General features: G+C 50.0%; 1 protein-coding gene across 1 annotated transcript; it reads right to left on the bottom strand.

The window, feature by feature from the left end:
• Positions 1-12,192: 12,192 nt before the first annotated feature.
• LOC127771415 (uncharacterized) lies at positions 12,193-15,328 on the bottom strand. The gene is made up of 6 exons (XM_052297327.1): positions 14,874-15,328; positions 13,681-13,877; positions 13,466-13,590; positions 13,202-13,273; positions 13,075-13,130; positions 12,193-13,001 (listed from the first exon to the last, which is right to left on the bottom strand). The coding sequence occupies exons 1-6, from the start codon at positions 15,326-15,328 to the stop codon at positions 12,266-12,268; spliced, it is 1,641 nt and encodes a 546-aa protein (XP_052153287.1). The 3' UTR covers positions 12,193-12,265.
• Positions 15,329-16,288: the final 960 nt, after the last annotated feature.

Here is a 16,288-nt window from a genome sequence, read left to right as displayed (position 1 = left end):
TACCCTGATGGAACGCATGCTAAAGCTTAAAGAGCAAGGTCTGCAAGGGGAACAAATCACTCGGCACTTTATCAAGAGCCGGCTGGCACCCATTCAGGAGAGATCCCGCACTGCCTTTGAGTTCGATGGCAAAAATGACCCCAACCATGAAGATCCAGAGTCCCTTGAGTTCAAGATCATGAAGGAGAGGATGTATAAGATTTTCTCAACCGCCATCGTGGTCAGCTATTCACATATACTGCCGGTGGTGCCATATAACGCCTTCAACCCTCCTCCTCCGGTAAGTGTTGACCCATTTCACCTTTAACACAATACCCTCCATCTTATGTAACGCTGGCTGAAAACTCAAAATGTCATATGCAGGAATTTTCTCTGATGAAATCAGACCCGCCAATCGCTCAGCGCCGTTCTCCTCGCCGACAAGCTGGTCAAGCCAGTGGAGGACCAAAAAATTTAGCCGACCACTCGACCAAGCAGCCCAAAGCCAACTAACCAGTCGGGCTCTCGGAAGAGGAAACTAGTCCTGAGCGACGATGAAGGGGACAATGTCGGAAAAGCTGGCAGCAAAGAGGCGAATGGAAAATAGCCAAGACAAGCTATCCCACCAAAGAAGAAAACATCTAGTCGTCCAATACCCAAAATCAGAAAATCGACCAGGTATGAATCGGCTTGTGATATCTCCTGTGTTGTCTAACATGCATCATTAATATAATGTTAATAACATATGTCGAATGCGCAGGAAACCATCTGACATCGATCCATCTGGAAAAGACCCTTAGTCAACTGACAAGGAGACTGGTTCTACAACTGCCAAGGAAACCGAGCCGACTGAATAAAACCGCTCGACTGGCAGGCAGTCGGCGACCGATAATGTAGAGACTGGGAACGAACCCCCGACTGGAAATCAGTCGACAGAGGTTGAAACCGGCGCTCACCAGGAGCCCCTGACTGGAGACCAGCCGGGTGTTGAACAAAATAAAGATATCCCGGAGATAGAGGGACAAGCGAGCAGCCCTCCCTTAGATAACACCAATGCTGGTCCGGAACCCAGTTCATCCGACAAGGTGCAAGGGCCTGCTCGTCCTCGACCGAAGATCATAACAGGTAATCAATTCTCTGAATTCATTTGCATTCGAAAAATTCTCTTCAATTGATTTACCACTGTCTGTGTGAATGTAAAGGCCCAATGATTGGCGACGAAGAAGAAGTTCCTCGGATTCAATCAGCTGAAGACTCTCGCCCACCCATCTTAGTTAAATGGTGGGATGATGAAATGCAGCCACAAGGGATCGTAATAAATAAGCAGAAAGAAGACGAGGAAGTGTCTTTGCTTGCAAAAACACTCAATCAAGCCACTCGCCTTGTAAACGCACGTTTCCTGCATATGGCTTTACGCATCCTGCCAGTCACTTTTCTGAACTGAATAAAGTTGTGACGTAGAGAATCCATCTTCGAAACGATGCTAAAACCGCAACACTTGAGAAACCGGTCCCTCATCTTGGAACTCTGGAAGCAACCAGAGCCCAACTCCATGAAACCAAGGAACTGGCCAGGAAGACTGAACATGATCTCAGGGACCGAATTGCCGAGCTTCAAGATTCCAATTTCGAGCTGAGTGGTTCATCCAAAGGTAACCCCCATTCTTGATTAACTTATTCCAAGCCGCTATCCGCATTCAATTAACCGCTAGGATGTATTACAGTACAAGCTGCCAAGATCACTGAGCTAGAAAAGCGAATCAAAGCTCTGGAAAAAGACAAGGGTGAACTAACCAAACAAAGAGACTCGGCTCTGAAAGATGTCAAATGTAATTGTAGTTCGAATTCCAAATTAATCTTGCCTTCACACCCGGGTGTTGATACATTCCTTCTATGCAGATCGCAAGATTAAATCTCAAGCTCAGTTTGAAGTCTTAGTCAACAAGATTAAGAAACTTGAATGAGCCAGGGATGAGGTTGCCAATGCTGCTACACCACTCGTCCAGGCTATGTTTTTTAATAACAATGGCCCAAGTTCATTTGACGCTGTTGAAATCTTCGACAAGCTGAGGACTGCTCCGGATACATACTTCAAGAATATCAAGGAAGCTGGATGCATGGGAGCGAGCATGGCGCTGGCGATGACCAAGTCCTTGTATCCAAAGATCGACGTTGACGCTATCGATGGCTTTGCAGATGGGACAAGTGAAGAGGATGTGCTTGACCTTATCACTGACGCATAGAAGGCCACTGACAAGATCGCTGCTGATGTTGTCGAAAGGTTTCAAGACAACAATCTCGGTCCGACTGGGTCTGGTGAATCTGATGATGAAAAAACTGAATCTGGTTGAATCCATGCAATGTAATCTATCTTGATGGAGGCTCAATTTGTACAATACTGATATATTTATGCTGTGCTTGATAATTTAAATTTAGCCTCTGATTTCTTAAAAGTCTTTGTCGAACCTTATTGAGCCTAGAACCTGCAAAAGTTGTCAAAAAACTCTCAGTCCTCATCAAGTAAACCAGAAAATCAAACAAGGCAATGATAAATCAAGTAAGCAAATCGAACTGATAAAAATCACACTCCATTATCATTATAATAGCCCCCGACTGGTAACTCAAGAGATGACTTGATGTTGGTAGTCAAAGAGGAAAAGAACATACAAGAGTAATGCCTAAGCATAAAAACGACGAAGAGGCTCAATATTCCAGGAGTTGTCGACGTGAGTACCGTCTTCGCGCTTTAGTCGATAAGAACCTGGCCGAGTAACTTCAGAAATTATGAACGGTCCCTCCCATAAGGGAGATAACTTGTGCCGATCTCGTGTAGATTGAATTTTCCTCAAGACCATGTCTCTGACCAAAAACGCTCGTGATCGAACATTGCGGTTATGGTAACGTCGCAGTCCTTGTAAATACCGAGCCGACTGAATCAAAGCTGCTTCGCGAGCTTCCTCCAGTTGGTTGAGATCATCGACTCGGTCTTCTCCGTAGCGCTCCTCCTTAAAGTTGCGAAATCGCAAGGACTCAAATTCTACTTCACTTGGCAACATTGCTTCCGCACCATAAACCAAAAAGAACGGTGATTGCCCCGTAGCCCGACTGGGTGTAGTGCGTAGAGACCAAAGTACTGATGGTAGCTGATCAACCCACTTGCCGGCGTATGGATGCAGTCGGTCAAAAACTCGTGCTTTGATGCCTTGAAGTACCATACCATTGGCGCGTTCAACCTGTCCATTACTCATGGGATGCGCTACGGAGGCATAACAAATTTTGATAATACGGTCTTCAGAAAAGTCTTTAAACACACCACCAGTGAACTGAGTACCATTGTCAGTGATAATACGGTTGGGTACCCCAAACCGGTGGACAATATTGATGAAGAAATCTCAGGCCTTGTCGGCTGTGATTGTGACGACTGGTTTGGCTTCGATCCACTTGGAGAACTTGTCGACAGCTACAAAAAGATGAGTGAAACCACCGGTAGCTTTTTTGAAAGGACCAACCATATCAAGCCCACAGACCATGAACGGCCAGGACAATGGGATGGTTTGCAACTCCTGAGCTGGTAAGTGAATCTGTCTGGCAAAAAATTGACAACCTTCGCATGTTCGCACAATTTTGTCGGCATCGGATACTGCGGTAGGCTAGAAAAAACCCTGCCGGTAAGCCTTGCCAACAATGGTTCGTGCGGCAGCGTGATTCCCGCAAATGCCCGAGTGGATATCTTTTAGCAATTGCCTTCCCTCCTCTAAAGAAACACAACGTTGCAGAATTCCTGATGGGCTCTTCTTATACAGCTCGGTCTCATGCATAACATAAAGCTTGCTGCGCCTGGAAATCCGCTCGGCTTCGTCTTTATCTTGAGGGAGTTCTTGCTTGGTCAAAAACTTGATAAAGGGCTCTCTCCAGTCGGCGTCGATCATGCTTACTTCTTGAGTGTCTACCGCCTCGGTTGTTTCTTTTCTCGGCACGGTTGGTTCATAAAGATGCTCAACAAACACATCAGAGGGAGCTGTTTCTCGTTTTGAACCAAAATTGGCCAGTCTGTTGGCCGCTTCATTATTATGCCGGAGAACGTGGGTTAACTCCAGGCCGTCGAACTTGTCTTCCAACTTACATACCTCTTGTCGATAAACAGCCATATTGTCATCGAGGCAGGACCATTCTTTCATGGCTTGATTAACGACCAACTGAGAATCTCCACGAACTATCAGACGCTGAATCCCTAAGGATACCGCAATCCTTAATCCATGAAGAAGTGCTTCATATTCTGTCACATTGTGGGATGCGGAAAAGTGTATCCACAGTACGTAACTTAACCTTTCTCCAGTCGGGGAAATCAGGACAACCCCTGCTCCAGTGCCTGAAAGCCTCTTCGACCCGTCAAAGTGCATGGTCCAATACTCCATTTTCTCCGCAGGCGTGTCTTCTTGGCACTCGGTCCACTCGGTGACAAAATCTGCTAAGGCTTGGGACTTGATTGACGTGCATGGCTTGAAGGATAGATCCAAAGACATCAACTCTAGGGCCCACTTTGCAATCCGCCTGTTTGCCTCACGATTATGAAGTATATCCCCGAGTGGAAACAATGTGACCACCGTGACCGAGTGACTTTGAAAATAATGAGATAGTTTCCTGACGGTAATTAAAACTCCATATAACAACTTTTGTACCTGAGGATATCTCGTCTTGGAGTCGGCCAACATCTCGCTAACGAAGTAAATTGGTCGTTGGACTTTTTGAATATGGCCGTCTTCTTCTCGCTTGACAACCAGGACCGTGCTCACAACTTGAGATGTTGCTGACACATATAACAATAGCGGCTCTTGCGGATGTGGTGAGGCTAGGACTGGTGGAGTTGTGAGAAGTTTCTTGAAGTCTTCAAAGGCTTTCTGGGCTTTGGGTCCCCACTGGAAATTGTTGGTTTTCTTCAGCAGCTTGAAGAAAGGCATCCCCCGCTCGCCGAGTCGTGAAACGAACCGGCTGAGCGCCGCCATGCATCCGGTCAGCTTCTGGACATCTTTCTAGGAACTTGGCGGTTTCATGTTGAGGATGGCGTTGATTTTCTTCGGGTTGGCTTGTATACCCCTACGGGACACCATAAAGCCAAGCAGCTTCCCTAACGGTAATCCGAAGGTGCATTTCTCAGGATTCAGCTTCATCCTGAATGCGCGGATGCTGGCAAAGGTCTGTTCTAGATCTGCAATCAGATCATCCTTCTGCTTGGTCTTGATAACAACGTCGTCAACATAAGCTTCAACATTGCGACCGATCTGAGATGAAAAACACCTCTGGATCATTCGTTGATAAGTTGCTCCGACGTTCTTTAATCCAAAGGGCATGGTGATGTAGCAGTAAGCCCCAAAAAGCGTAATGAATGAGGTCTTCAAGCAGTCGGATTCTTTTAAGCTGATCTGATGATAACCCGAGTAGCAATCCAAAAAACTGAGTAACTCGCAGCCGGCCGTTGAGTCGACTACCTGGTCAATGCGAGGCAACCCAAAGGGATCCTTAGGACAAGATTTGTTGAGGCCGGTGTAATCAACATACATACACCATTGTCCTGTTTTCTTTCGAACTAGAACTGGGTTTGCTAGCCAGTCGGGATGTAGAACTTCCTTAATTAAGCCAGCTGCTAACAGCTTGGTTAACTCCTCCTTGATTGCATCTTTTCTGTCCTGTGTGAAACGGCGGAGTCGTTGCTTAACAGGTTTAGCGTCTTCCTTAACATGTAAAGAGTGCTCAATCACCTCTCAAGGAATACATGGCATATCAGATGGTTTCCACGCAAAAATATCTTTATTAGCTTGAAGAAAGGTGATGAGCGCGCTTTCCTATTTACAATCTAACTCGGCGCCTATTACAGCAGTCTTGGTAGGATCAGAGGGATCAAGGGGAATTTTCTTGGTCTTGGCGTCACTTTCTCCGTTCTTTGATATATTTAGTGCAGGCACTTCTCCTTCGGTTGCCATCGGTGCTGCCAGTCGGATCTCCTCCCAAGCAAGTGTGATCTCGCGTGTCTGAGCCATCTCGCAGCTTTCCTTGTCGCATGTGACGGCTTGCTTGATGTCGCTCCGCAAAGATATGACTCCTCGAGGTGCTGGCATCTTCATCATCATGTAGGTGTAATGTGGGACCACCATGAAGTTGGCTAACGCCGGGCGTCCAAGTATAGTGTGGTATGCTGTCTCGAAATCAGCAACTTCGAAGCAAATGTTCTCTGTGCGAAAGTTCTCCCGAGTGCCGAAGGTGACCGGCAGGGTGATCTAGCCGAGTGGAGTAGAAGATAGCCCGGGGATGACTCCGTGAAAGGGCGCACTACTCGGCTTCTGCTCAGTCCGAGGGATTTGCATGTCGTCCAGAGTCTTGGCAAAAAGAATGTTGAGTGCGCTGCTACCATCGATGAGGGATCGTCGGAGTTTGACGTTGCGAACCACTGGGTCTAGTACCAGGGGGTACCGCCCCGGGTGGACCACTCGGTCAAGATGATCCAAGCGGTCAAACTTGATTGTAGTCTCTGACCATCGAAGATATTGAGGTGTATCGGGCTGGACGGCGTTGATCTCCCGTTCAGTCAGCTTTTGCTTACGCTTGGACTCGTAAGCCAAAGGCCCACCAAAGATGTGATTGAGCTCCTTGCGAGATTCTTGGAAGCCAGTTGGGGCGTCGTATTCATCATCCTGCTTCTTTAATGTACTCTGCTCTCTGTCAGTCGTCTTCCGCACTTTCTTGGCGTACTGTTCTGCGAACTGTTTATAAGTGAAGCAATCTTTGGCCGCGTGGTTTGAATTCGGATGATGCGAGCATTGGGTATTCATGATCTTGTCAAAGGTATTGATGTGTGATCGCTGTCGGGAAGATGGCATAGTAGTTGCCACAAGTTCCTCGGGCTTACGCTTGCGATCCTTGTGATTGGTACTTCCACTCCCTCCTGTAGCCTGTGCATCTTTCTTGGGCTTTCAAGTACTGCCCGACTGCTTAGACGTAGTGACAACGTCTTATGCTTTGGCGTACTCATTGGCCTTTTCGAACATCTGTTGACCGTTCTGGGAAGCTTGCGTCCAAACTTGCCGACTAAGAGTTCATGACGAATACCATTAGTGAAGGCGGCGATGATAACGTCATCGGTGATGTCAGAGATCTTATTGCGTTGCTCAGAAAAACGTCGGATGTAATCTCGAAGGGATTTTCCGGGCTTCTAGATGACGTTGTAGAGGTCAAACTGAGTGCCAGGGCGTTCAAAAGTGCCCTGGAAATTGGCGATGAAGTGTTCGCTAAGCTCTGCCCAAGATCCAATCGTGCCACGGGGTAAGCCGTGAAGCCATGACCGGGCGGAGTCCGTTAAGGCCATGGGTAGATAATTAGCCATGGCTTTGCTATCTCCTCCTGCTGCACGAATTGCGAGATCGTAGACGGTGAGCCTAGACTCAGGATTTGTTTTGCCATCATACTTCTCAATTCCAGTCGGCTTGAAGCCGGCTGGCCAATCCACTCGACGCAGGTCGCTTGTGAAGGCGGCAACTTCATCCACATTGTCGTCGTAACGATCTGGTGAATGGTGAGGAATATAGCCTCTTTCCGCGCGGCGCCGGTTGATAGTATCGCGAAGATCGACGGGACGCCTACGACGTGGAGAGCGGGGCTGTTCAGCCCGGTGCTTTCTATGTCTGTCGGCAGGTGAGTGAACAGATCGTTCACCATGATCCCTGCTCCAGCGACTGGATCCCGCGGTAGCGACGCTGAGGCTGGGTTGCTGGTAGTCTTGAGATCGAAGAGGTGGAACTCGACTGCCAGTCGGCGTACGGACGCTTGCGGAGTTGACTGGAACTGAGGCAGTGATCATGGTATTGGTCTGGTTCAAGATGTTGACGACGTGGTTTGGTGCATCTTCCTGAAGTAGAGTGTCAAGAAGGGTGATTGCTGCTACCGTGTTCTGCTGTGGGGTGCGAAAAACCGCCATCCCTTCAACGTCTTGTTGTCCAATGAGATCGCGTGCTCTCCGTCCAGCATCCAAGGCACACTGTCGCCGGTCCTCGGCCTCTTTCGAAGCCCGTTCGCGCTCCTGTTGCTCACGCTGTAGTCGCTCCCGCTCTTGTGCTTGTCGCTCCTCCTCCAGTCGGCGACGCTCGGCTTCCAGTCGCGTGCGCTGCTCCTCTGCTTCTCGGGCTTGACGCTGTTCTACCGTCTCGTTGTCAGCCATGAAAACGCTGAAGAAGAGAGGCATGTAGTCGTCGGAATCGTCGAGGTTGCTGTAGTCGTGGTGGTAGCCGAAGTCGTCATACTAGAGGATCTCCGTTGGTCGAGAGTCGACACCGGGGAAGCTGAGGTAGCCATCCAATTCTTCCGTCGAAACTGTCCCGAGAGGCTGAGGTATGACGCCGGCTTCCCTGGAGCTAGATTGAATTGAGGCCGAGGCAAGATCCCGTCTAGACCTACGGGGAGAGGACATCCTTGTGGTAAAGACAGCGGCCAAGTCGTCGGGGAGTTTCATCAAGATCGAAGGATATGCCCCATCGTCTTGATCGGGCCATATTGGAGTAGATGGGATCTCATCCGAGTGGTTTGAAGCCGACTCGGATGAGATGACCTTGGACTAAATCTCGGCCGAGTTCGGGAGACCGAACGGGGCTGAGATCTGGTCTCTCCCCGACTGGTTCGGATCCAAGTCGAGGAGAGAGAGCTTGCCGAAGTCTTTGGTGATGAAGTCGATGCTGCCGAACCAAAACGTCTACCCAGGAGGGAAGACGAAGTCGTCGATGCCGGAGATGGATCCCATCGCACTGGTCGACAAAAACTTGACACAACCCCTACCTGGCGCGCCAACTGTCGAAACAAGATTTCGGCAACACTAAAAGGGGGTGGCTATCAAGCTGGAAAAGTGGATGGGTTTAGAGACAAGGAATTTTATACATGTTCAAGCCTTCTCAATGAGAAGTAATACCCTACTCTTGTCCGGGGATTGATCCGCCGAGTATGTTATTGATCATATGATCTGGGAAAAAATCGTGCCCCAAGAGGCACCCGGACCCCTCCTTATATAGGGGAAGGAGTCCGTATTACAAGGTACAGCCTATATCCCTAACGGAATAGGGAGTTAGAGATAAAATACAATCGTAACCGACTAGAATCCCGGGTGCTTCCTTGATACACAAGTTTAGGAATTTAACCCGAAACCCTTTAAAGATATTCTATCTATATATGGTACCCCCATACCCAATCGGATATACATGCCGTGTGGGTATGGGGTATCCATAATCTCCACAGTCTCAAACCAAGTACACAAATACTACAAATGCTCCAACCCCAAGTTAGCCAAATATCTCGCCGCGGTCATAAAACTGGAACGCATGTTCGATGGCATCGAGGTTCGACATGTCTACCGAAAAGACAACGTCGAACCAGACGACCTCGCACGACGCGCTTCTAGGCGAGAACCACTCGAGCCCGGAACGCTTTTGGATGTCCTGACAAAACCATCTGTCAAGGACACGCACGACGAAAGCACCACAGCCAATACCAGCATCTCGCAGGGGGTTGCAGAGTTCACAAACGTCGTTGCGAACATAGAGACAACAGACGACTGGCGCATCCCTCTAATCAGATTCTTGGAGTCAGACGAGCTGCTGGATGACAACATAGAGGCAGAGAAACTATCCCGTCAGGCCAAGATATATTGTATGATCGGCAACGATTTATACAAGAAGGCCCCAAACAGAATCGTCCTCAAGTGCATATCATCTGACGACGGAGAAACTCTTCTCCTCGACATCCACGAAGGCATTTGCGGATCACACGCCGGCGCACGTACTCTGGTCGGAAAAGCTTTCAGACAAGGCTTTTTCTGGCCAACTGCTCTCAAAGACGCATGTGAACCAGTGCAACGATGTGAAGCTTGTCAATTTTTTAGCAAACACACCAAATTGCCAGCACAAGCGCTCCACACTATCCCTTTGACATGGCCGTTCTCATGCTGGGGGCTCGACATACTCGGGCCATTCCCACGAGGACAAGGGGGCTACAAATTCCTGTTCGTGGCGATCGACAAATTCACTAAGTGGATTGAAGCAGAGCCGACAAAATAAATTAAGCCGATAACACCATAAAATTTATCAAGGGGATATTCTATAGATATGGGTTGCCTCACCGCATCCTTAACGACAACGGGTCCCAGTTCACCAGCGGTGATTTCCAAGATTACTGCATCGAACTTGGAGTCATGATCTGCTTCGCCTCAGTGTCCCATCCTCAGAGCAACGGACAAGTCGAGCGGGCCAACGGAATAGTACTACAAGGGATCAAAACCCGCGTGCACGATAGGCTTATGGCCTACGACAAAAAGTGGGTTGAAGAACTCCCATCAGTTCTATGGGCCATACGAACCACGCCGACCACATCCAACAAGGAGACACCTTTCTTCCTCGTATACGGATCTAAAGCCATGCTCCCAATGGAGTTACGACATCAGAGTACACGCGAACATAAGTATACTGGCGAGGAACAGGACGAAAGACGAAGCGACGATGTGAATCTTCTCGAGGAACATCATGAACGAGTTGCCATTCGAGCAGCCGCATACCCGCAGGCCTTACGCCGATATCATGAGAAGCGCATCAGAGCTCGCACACTTACCATCGGCGATTACGTCCTCCGACGAGTTCAAAACCAGGCAGGGCGCAACAAACTCTCACCTAAGTGGGAAGGACCATACACGGTGGTAGAAGTACTGTGATTAGGCGCGTTCGAAATTGCAGATGGCGATGGCCGCGAGTTATCCAACTCCTGGAACATTGATCAGTTACATAAATTCTATGTATAAAATCATTGTATCCCAAATGTGTACGAATCAATTATCCAAAGGTATTTTGATTTCCTCATGAAATACAGCAGTGTCTTACCCAGAGATCCCTTACCACGATAACACCCACTCTTGAAATCGAACCTATTGACCCTGTACGCCGTTTCAACAAGCCTCAGAGAAACCTACGGAAATTTCGGCTGGGGACGCCTAGATCAGATAAGGCCTTGTCGGATTCGAAGAGCCGAACGACCATGTAAGACCTGGTCATGTAAGAGTGCTCAAAAGGTGTATTAGCTAAGCCGTGTAATCGGAAATTGGTTTTTCCAACTTCACGGCTGGGGGCTAGGCAAATCGCAATTTCAGCTAGACAAGTTACGGGTCATCGAACCTTCCCCTCCGAGAGCAGACCTCACCGAAGACAAGGCTGGGGGCTAGGAAGAGTACCTCACTCATTAACGGGCCAAAGGAAGCCTGTAAAAAGAGTATAACCTGTTTTAGCATTCACTAGATAGGTTTTTTTGATTACAAAATCCTTAATAAAGATAACAATATATTACAAATTTTTGTCAGACATTTCTTTTACAGGGACTCAAGCCTACCACGACGGCCACTGCCAGTTCATGGAAGCAAAAACCTCCTCGGCTAAAGGGGCAAGGGATCGCGCCAGTCGGTCGATCTTGTCCGCCGACAACCGCGAACAACGAAAACCCCCACGCAAGAACCCGACATCCATCTGCGAGCGGCGATCTTGAATGCAGGCGAGGACGTGACCTCCAGCATAGCGGCTGGCATGACGACATTCCTCCTTGAGGCTGATGTCGATCCGTTGTCCTACGCCCTCAAGCTGAGCACATGCCCCCTCATCCAGGACAAATAGCCCGCCGTACTCTCCTCGGGCTCCGCGCGATCCACCTTTAGCTGACGACAAACGTCGGCCATGGCAATGCAGCAGCTCTTAAGGTATGAGTTCAGCCAAACCTCGCGGCCTCAGAGAGCCTCCACGGCCTGGTCCTTCTTCACGACCACGAGCGACCGCTCGAGTTCGGCGACCTCGAACTTCGTCCTCCAGTACGCGATACGCCTATGTCGTTCAGTGATGACGCCGTCGAGATCTACGAAGGGGAGAGGATGTAAGGGATGCCGCCTTTTAAACAAAATAACAAGTTTAAAAGGGTAACTTCTCTATGACATCGCACCCGAGTTTTCGCGAGGGAGTCCGACCACACCCGGCTTAGGTGAGCCAGAGCTCATACCCACCTCCCCATCCTTAACAATGGCAGGGGCAGGCATATCGCTCGAGGAAGGTAGGTCGATCCTCGCGACATCAGGACATCCGCCTTGCTGGACGTCCTCAGAATCTACGCAGCTACGAAAGACAAAGAAACGCGACAAATCAACAAATGCCGCGAAGTAAAGGAAATCGCTCCGTTCATAGGACAACAAAAGCGTTTGTACAAAAATCATAATACAAGACGGAGAAAGTTTACTCCTCGTAAAGGGGGAGGATGCTCTCCCCGAGATCCAACACGCTGGACATCACGTTTTCCCACGTTGACAAGATCTCCTTGAGGTCGACGCCAGGGAGAGCTAGCTTCACGCACGCGAGGACGTGACATACCCTTGTGTGGATTCCAATGGAGATCTGCTTTGCAACATGGGCGGCGTGCCGCGACAGGATGGCCTCCATCTCGCCCGCCGGCTCCGATAACGTCGATGTCAGGGACGTCTCATCGGGATGCGTCGGGACGGAGGACTCCACGCTGCACGTCAAGGCCAGTTGGTGCAGGCTAGTGAAGCTCTTGCGGAGGGAGTCGCGGAGGGAGAAGAGGATGTCCTGCGTATCGTTCATCTTCTTCTCCAAGCCCTGGCGTTGCATCTTGTTGCCGGCCACGATTTCCTTCATCTTCTGAAGATCTTCATGAGCGACCTCGAGTTGCGCCTCCAGCTGGGCCACTCTTCCGTCCACCGCCGTCGCACGGGCTACCACGCGGTCCATCTGGGCTCCCATCGCTCGAGAAGTGCTCTCGAGAAGGCGGTGGCATTCGGCCACCATATCGGACCAATTGGCCACTTCAGGTGGCGACGCGGCCACGGGAGCGGCGGTAGGCCCCGTGGACTCAGCGACAACGGGGGCGACCTCCATGCGAGGAATGACAGCGGCGGGAGATCCACTCATCGCCGCCTCACTCCCGCTTTGCACGGAGACCGCCGATGCTTTCCTGCCAAGGTCAGAGGATATCATCAGCGAAGATCAAAGATGCGACAACGGAGTGGGTCAAGAATTTCACTTACTTGCTGGGCAGCTTTAACACCCTTCTCTTCGGAGGAGGAGCGAGGCTGCCCAAGTCCTGCGTAAGATGGCGAATTATGACCTCATTCCAACATCTCAAGAAAGAAGGTGATAATGGTGCTCTTTAACTCGGAGCTGGCAGACTTCTGCCGAGAACTGGCGGCAGCGCTCGACCTCGCCCAGGGCTTTCGCTTGATCCCGCTACCTCCTGCGACGGTGGGAACGGAGGAAATGTTGGCGACCTCGTCGTCGACCTTGTCCTTGAGCGAGGCGGAGGCCTGGTGGTCAACAAGGGGAGCGACAACATCCGTCAATTGCAAGGCCTACAGAAGTTGAAGTCACTTTGGCTCTTTAAAAAGAATAAAAACAAAAGGTGCCCTGGTTCTCGCTTACATTGATAGCGGCCGCCTTCTCGACTGTCAACTTGTCGTAGAGCGGGGCCGGCGGTTCATCGGCCGTGGAGGTAGTGCTGACCAAGACTTCCTTGACCCGCTGCGTCACGATGTTGGCAGATAGACCTGAAATAAATATACAAGAGGATGAGTTAGGCTTCGGCCTCAAAGTCATCCTCGAAAACAGGAGGAAGATCACAATATAAAGACAAATACCCCACGAAGAGATTCGAGTTATATCCTCCGTTCCCGTGTAGTCGAATGCAGGGTGAGCACGGGCATTTAGAGGCTGGATCCGACGGCTAACGAAATCTTTAACGACTTCGTAGCCGGTCAGCCCTTGCTCCCGAAGGTCACTCACGGCATCGACAAAGGCGTGGAAGGAGGGTGTAATCGGGGGTTTAGAGGCATACCTGTCACATCCCAAAGTTCTTTCCCAAGCCTAAATTGAAGTTATAAATGGTCTCAAGAAAATACTTGTGTAAATCAAGAGAAAACCTTAATAAAGTAATACAAATAATAATCGAATCTGGCATGTGGAATTTTTCTTGAGTTCTACATGTCGAAATTCACAACTCGACACTATCGAGTTCTCAAACTAGGAAACAACACTTGAATTACTCTGTAGGATCAAATAGAGCTCCCTCTTGTCAACTCTTAAACGCCCACATCCAAAAACAAGTATAAAGACAACGTGTTCAACGGTACTAGCTAGTCAATCACAAAGCATATATCAGATGACCTATCTACCAATTGTCCAGTAGCATTTGTGCCAATGCAAAATCGGCCATGATGAGTTGAATTTGACAACCCAATACCCATATAGTTGCGAATCAAGAAGCATTAATCATCTTCAACGAAACTAGACTACTCCCAAGCAAACACAGTAGAGCATATACTCCCAAGCAAATGATGAAGTGCGAACAGCAAACGAACACACATGCTCAGCTTATAAACACTTAAATGATGAAGTGCGAACAGCAAAGAAGAACACACATGCTCAACTTATAAACACCTGATGCGAAGTGACTAACTTGCTTGACATTGCATATAGCAGAGTACAGATTCAGAAACAAACATAAGTTCATCTTCTCACTGGAATCTCAAATAGACATCAGATAGTACTAACCATAGACACCAACGAAATCCCCACAAAAGGAGAGCGGTTCTTCTCACTGGATCTCAAATAGACATCGATCAGATAAGATAGTACTATAACCATAGACGCCAACGAACCCCCACCAAAGTAGAGCAATTCACATTGGATGAAAACGTGGGCGACGCCCTATTGCCCTACTCCACGGGAGCGGCTGGAGCCCGCGCGCGGAGCAGACGCCGAGGGCAGCCCCGGTTGCTGCACGGGCCCTGAGACGACAGCGACAGGAGGCGGCTGAGCAGCGGGCACTGACCTTGAGGTGCCGGCGGCTTGGGGTCGGGACGCCACGTAGCGGTGGACGCTACCCCACACCTCCTTGACGTACTTCCGGTAGAGGTCGGACCGCTCCTCGTCGGTAGCCACGGACTTGCCGGCGGCGTACGCGGAGGCTGCCGCGAAGCCCTCGGCCTCCGCGGCGACGGCGATGCGACTGGCCTCGGGCTCCGGGGTGAAGGCATGGGGCCGCGGCGGGGGGCCTCGGACCCCAGAAATCATCTGCGCGACCCTAAACACAACGTCGTCGCGACTGCTCTGCGCCAGTGGCCAGAGCGCCCCCAGCGTTTTGTTCATCCTCGCCCTGGCATCCGGCGGCATCGGGGTGAAGCGGGGGACCCTCCCTGGGCGAGGCCTGAGAGCTCGGAAGCGTCGGAGCTCATCCACAACGGTGCGGACCCAGCGGTCGTGGGCGCCGCCGTCGTCGTTCGCCATCGTCCCAAAAGTGTAAACCCTAGTTTCAAGATTGAGGAAGAGAGCAGAAGGGGAACAGCCGAAGAGGAGAATATATAAATAAACCTCTCCATCTATTGTGCCTTTGGACCTTCGTCGAGTCAAACAGGCACCTAATATTTCTTCATTGGAATAAGTTTACTTTAGGTCCCTCAATTTGTCACCCAGTCTGAATTTCGTCCCTGAACTGCAAAATCGGATACAACGCATCCCCCAACTTATAAAACCAGTGCATATAAGGTCCTAAGGCGGTTTAGATGGCGGTTTTAGCTAACATGACGCCTATGTGGCTAGTTTGACTTTGTCTCTGTCCTACGTGGCAGTGATGTGGACAAAAAGTAATATGCAATTGTTTTATAAAATGTGGATCCCACATGTCAGTCAAACAAAACAGAAAATTAGTGGAGCCCACATATCAGTCAAACAAAACATAACAAATGGTGGGGCCCACATTCAGTGGGTCCCACCCTCCTCTCTACCTCCACGGATGGTGACGCTTCATCCCTCTCCCTCCCGGCAATCCCTCCTCCCTCCTCGAGCTCCCTCACCGACGGGCTACCGCTGCTGCCCGGAGCTCTTCGGCCGCGGCGCTCGCGCGATCTGGAGTAGGTGGTTGGTGGCGGCGGTCACCGTCGTGTCCTTAGGAGGTGGCGGCGGTGGTGGGAGGTCCACGGCGATGGGGCTCAAGCGACGGCGGTGGTGGGAGGTCCTCTCTTCTCTGCTCTTGCGCGCTTCTGTTTCCTCTTCTTTCTTCTTCCTCCTTCAGCTCTCTACTCAAATCAAATGCAAGGACCACGACGAAGAGCACTAGTTGATCCTGCTCCTATTGGGATAGAACCAGCCATGCTCATGCTTATGCGAAGACCATCCTCCGCCACCGCCCATCATCGCCACCTCCTCCCCTTCTTTTCCTGCTCACTTCTCATCATACTCCTCCCCTCG

The sequence above is a fragment of the Oryza glaberrima genome, chromosome 4 (assembly GCF_000147395.1).
Source record: "Oryza glaberrima chromosome 4, OglaRS2, whole genome shotgun sequence".
In the NCBI taxonomy this organism is placed as follows: Eukaryota; Viridiplantae; Streptophyta; class Magnoliopsida; order Poales; family Poaceae; genus Oryza; species Oryza glaberrima.
This window is presented reverse-complemented; position numbering and strand designations above follow the sequence as displayed.

What these genes read in the sequence shown, in the direction of transcription:
- LOC127771415 (XM_052297327.1), bottom strand. Translation starts at nt 15,328, where the DNA reads ATGGCGAACGACGACGGCGGCGCCCACGACCGCTGGGTCCGCACCGTT. An exon ending in AACTCGAATCTCTTCGTGGG is followed by an intron (nt 13,591 to 13,680) that starts GTATTTGTCTTT and finishes TATTTATTTCAG; the next exon opens with GTCTATCTGCCAACATCGTG. An exon ending in AGAAGGCGGCCGCTATCAAT is followed by an intron (nt 13,274 to 13,465) that starts GTAAGCGAGAAC and finishes CGCAGGAGGTAG; the next exon opens with CGGGATCAAGCGAAAGCCCT.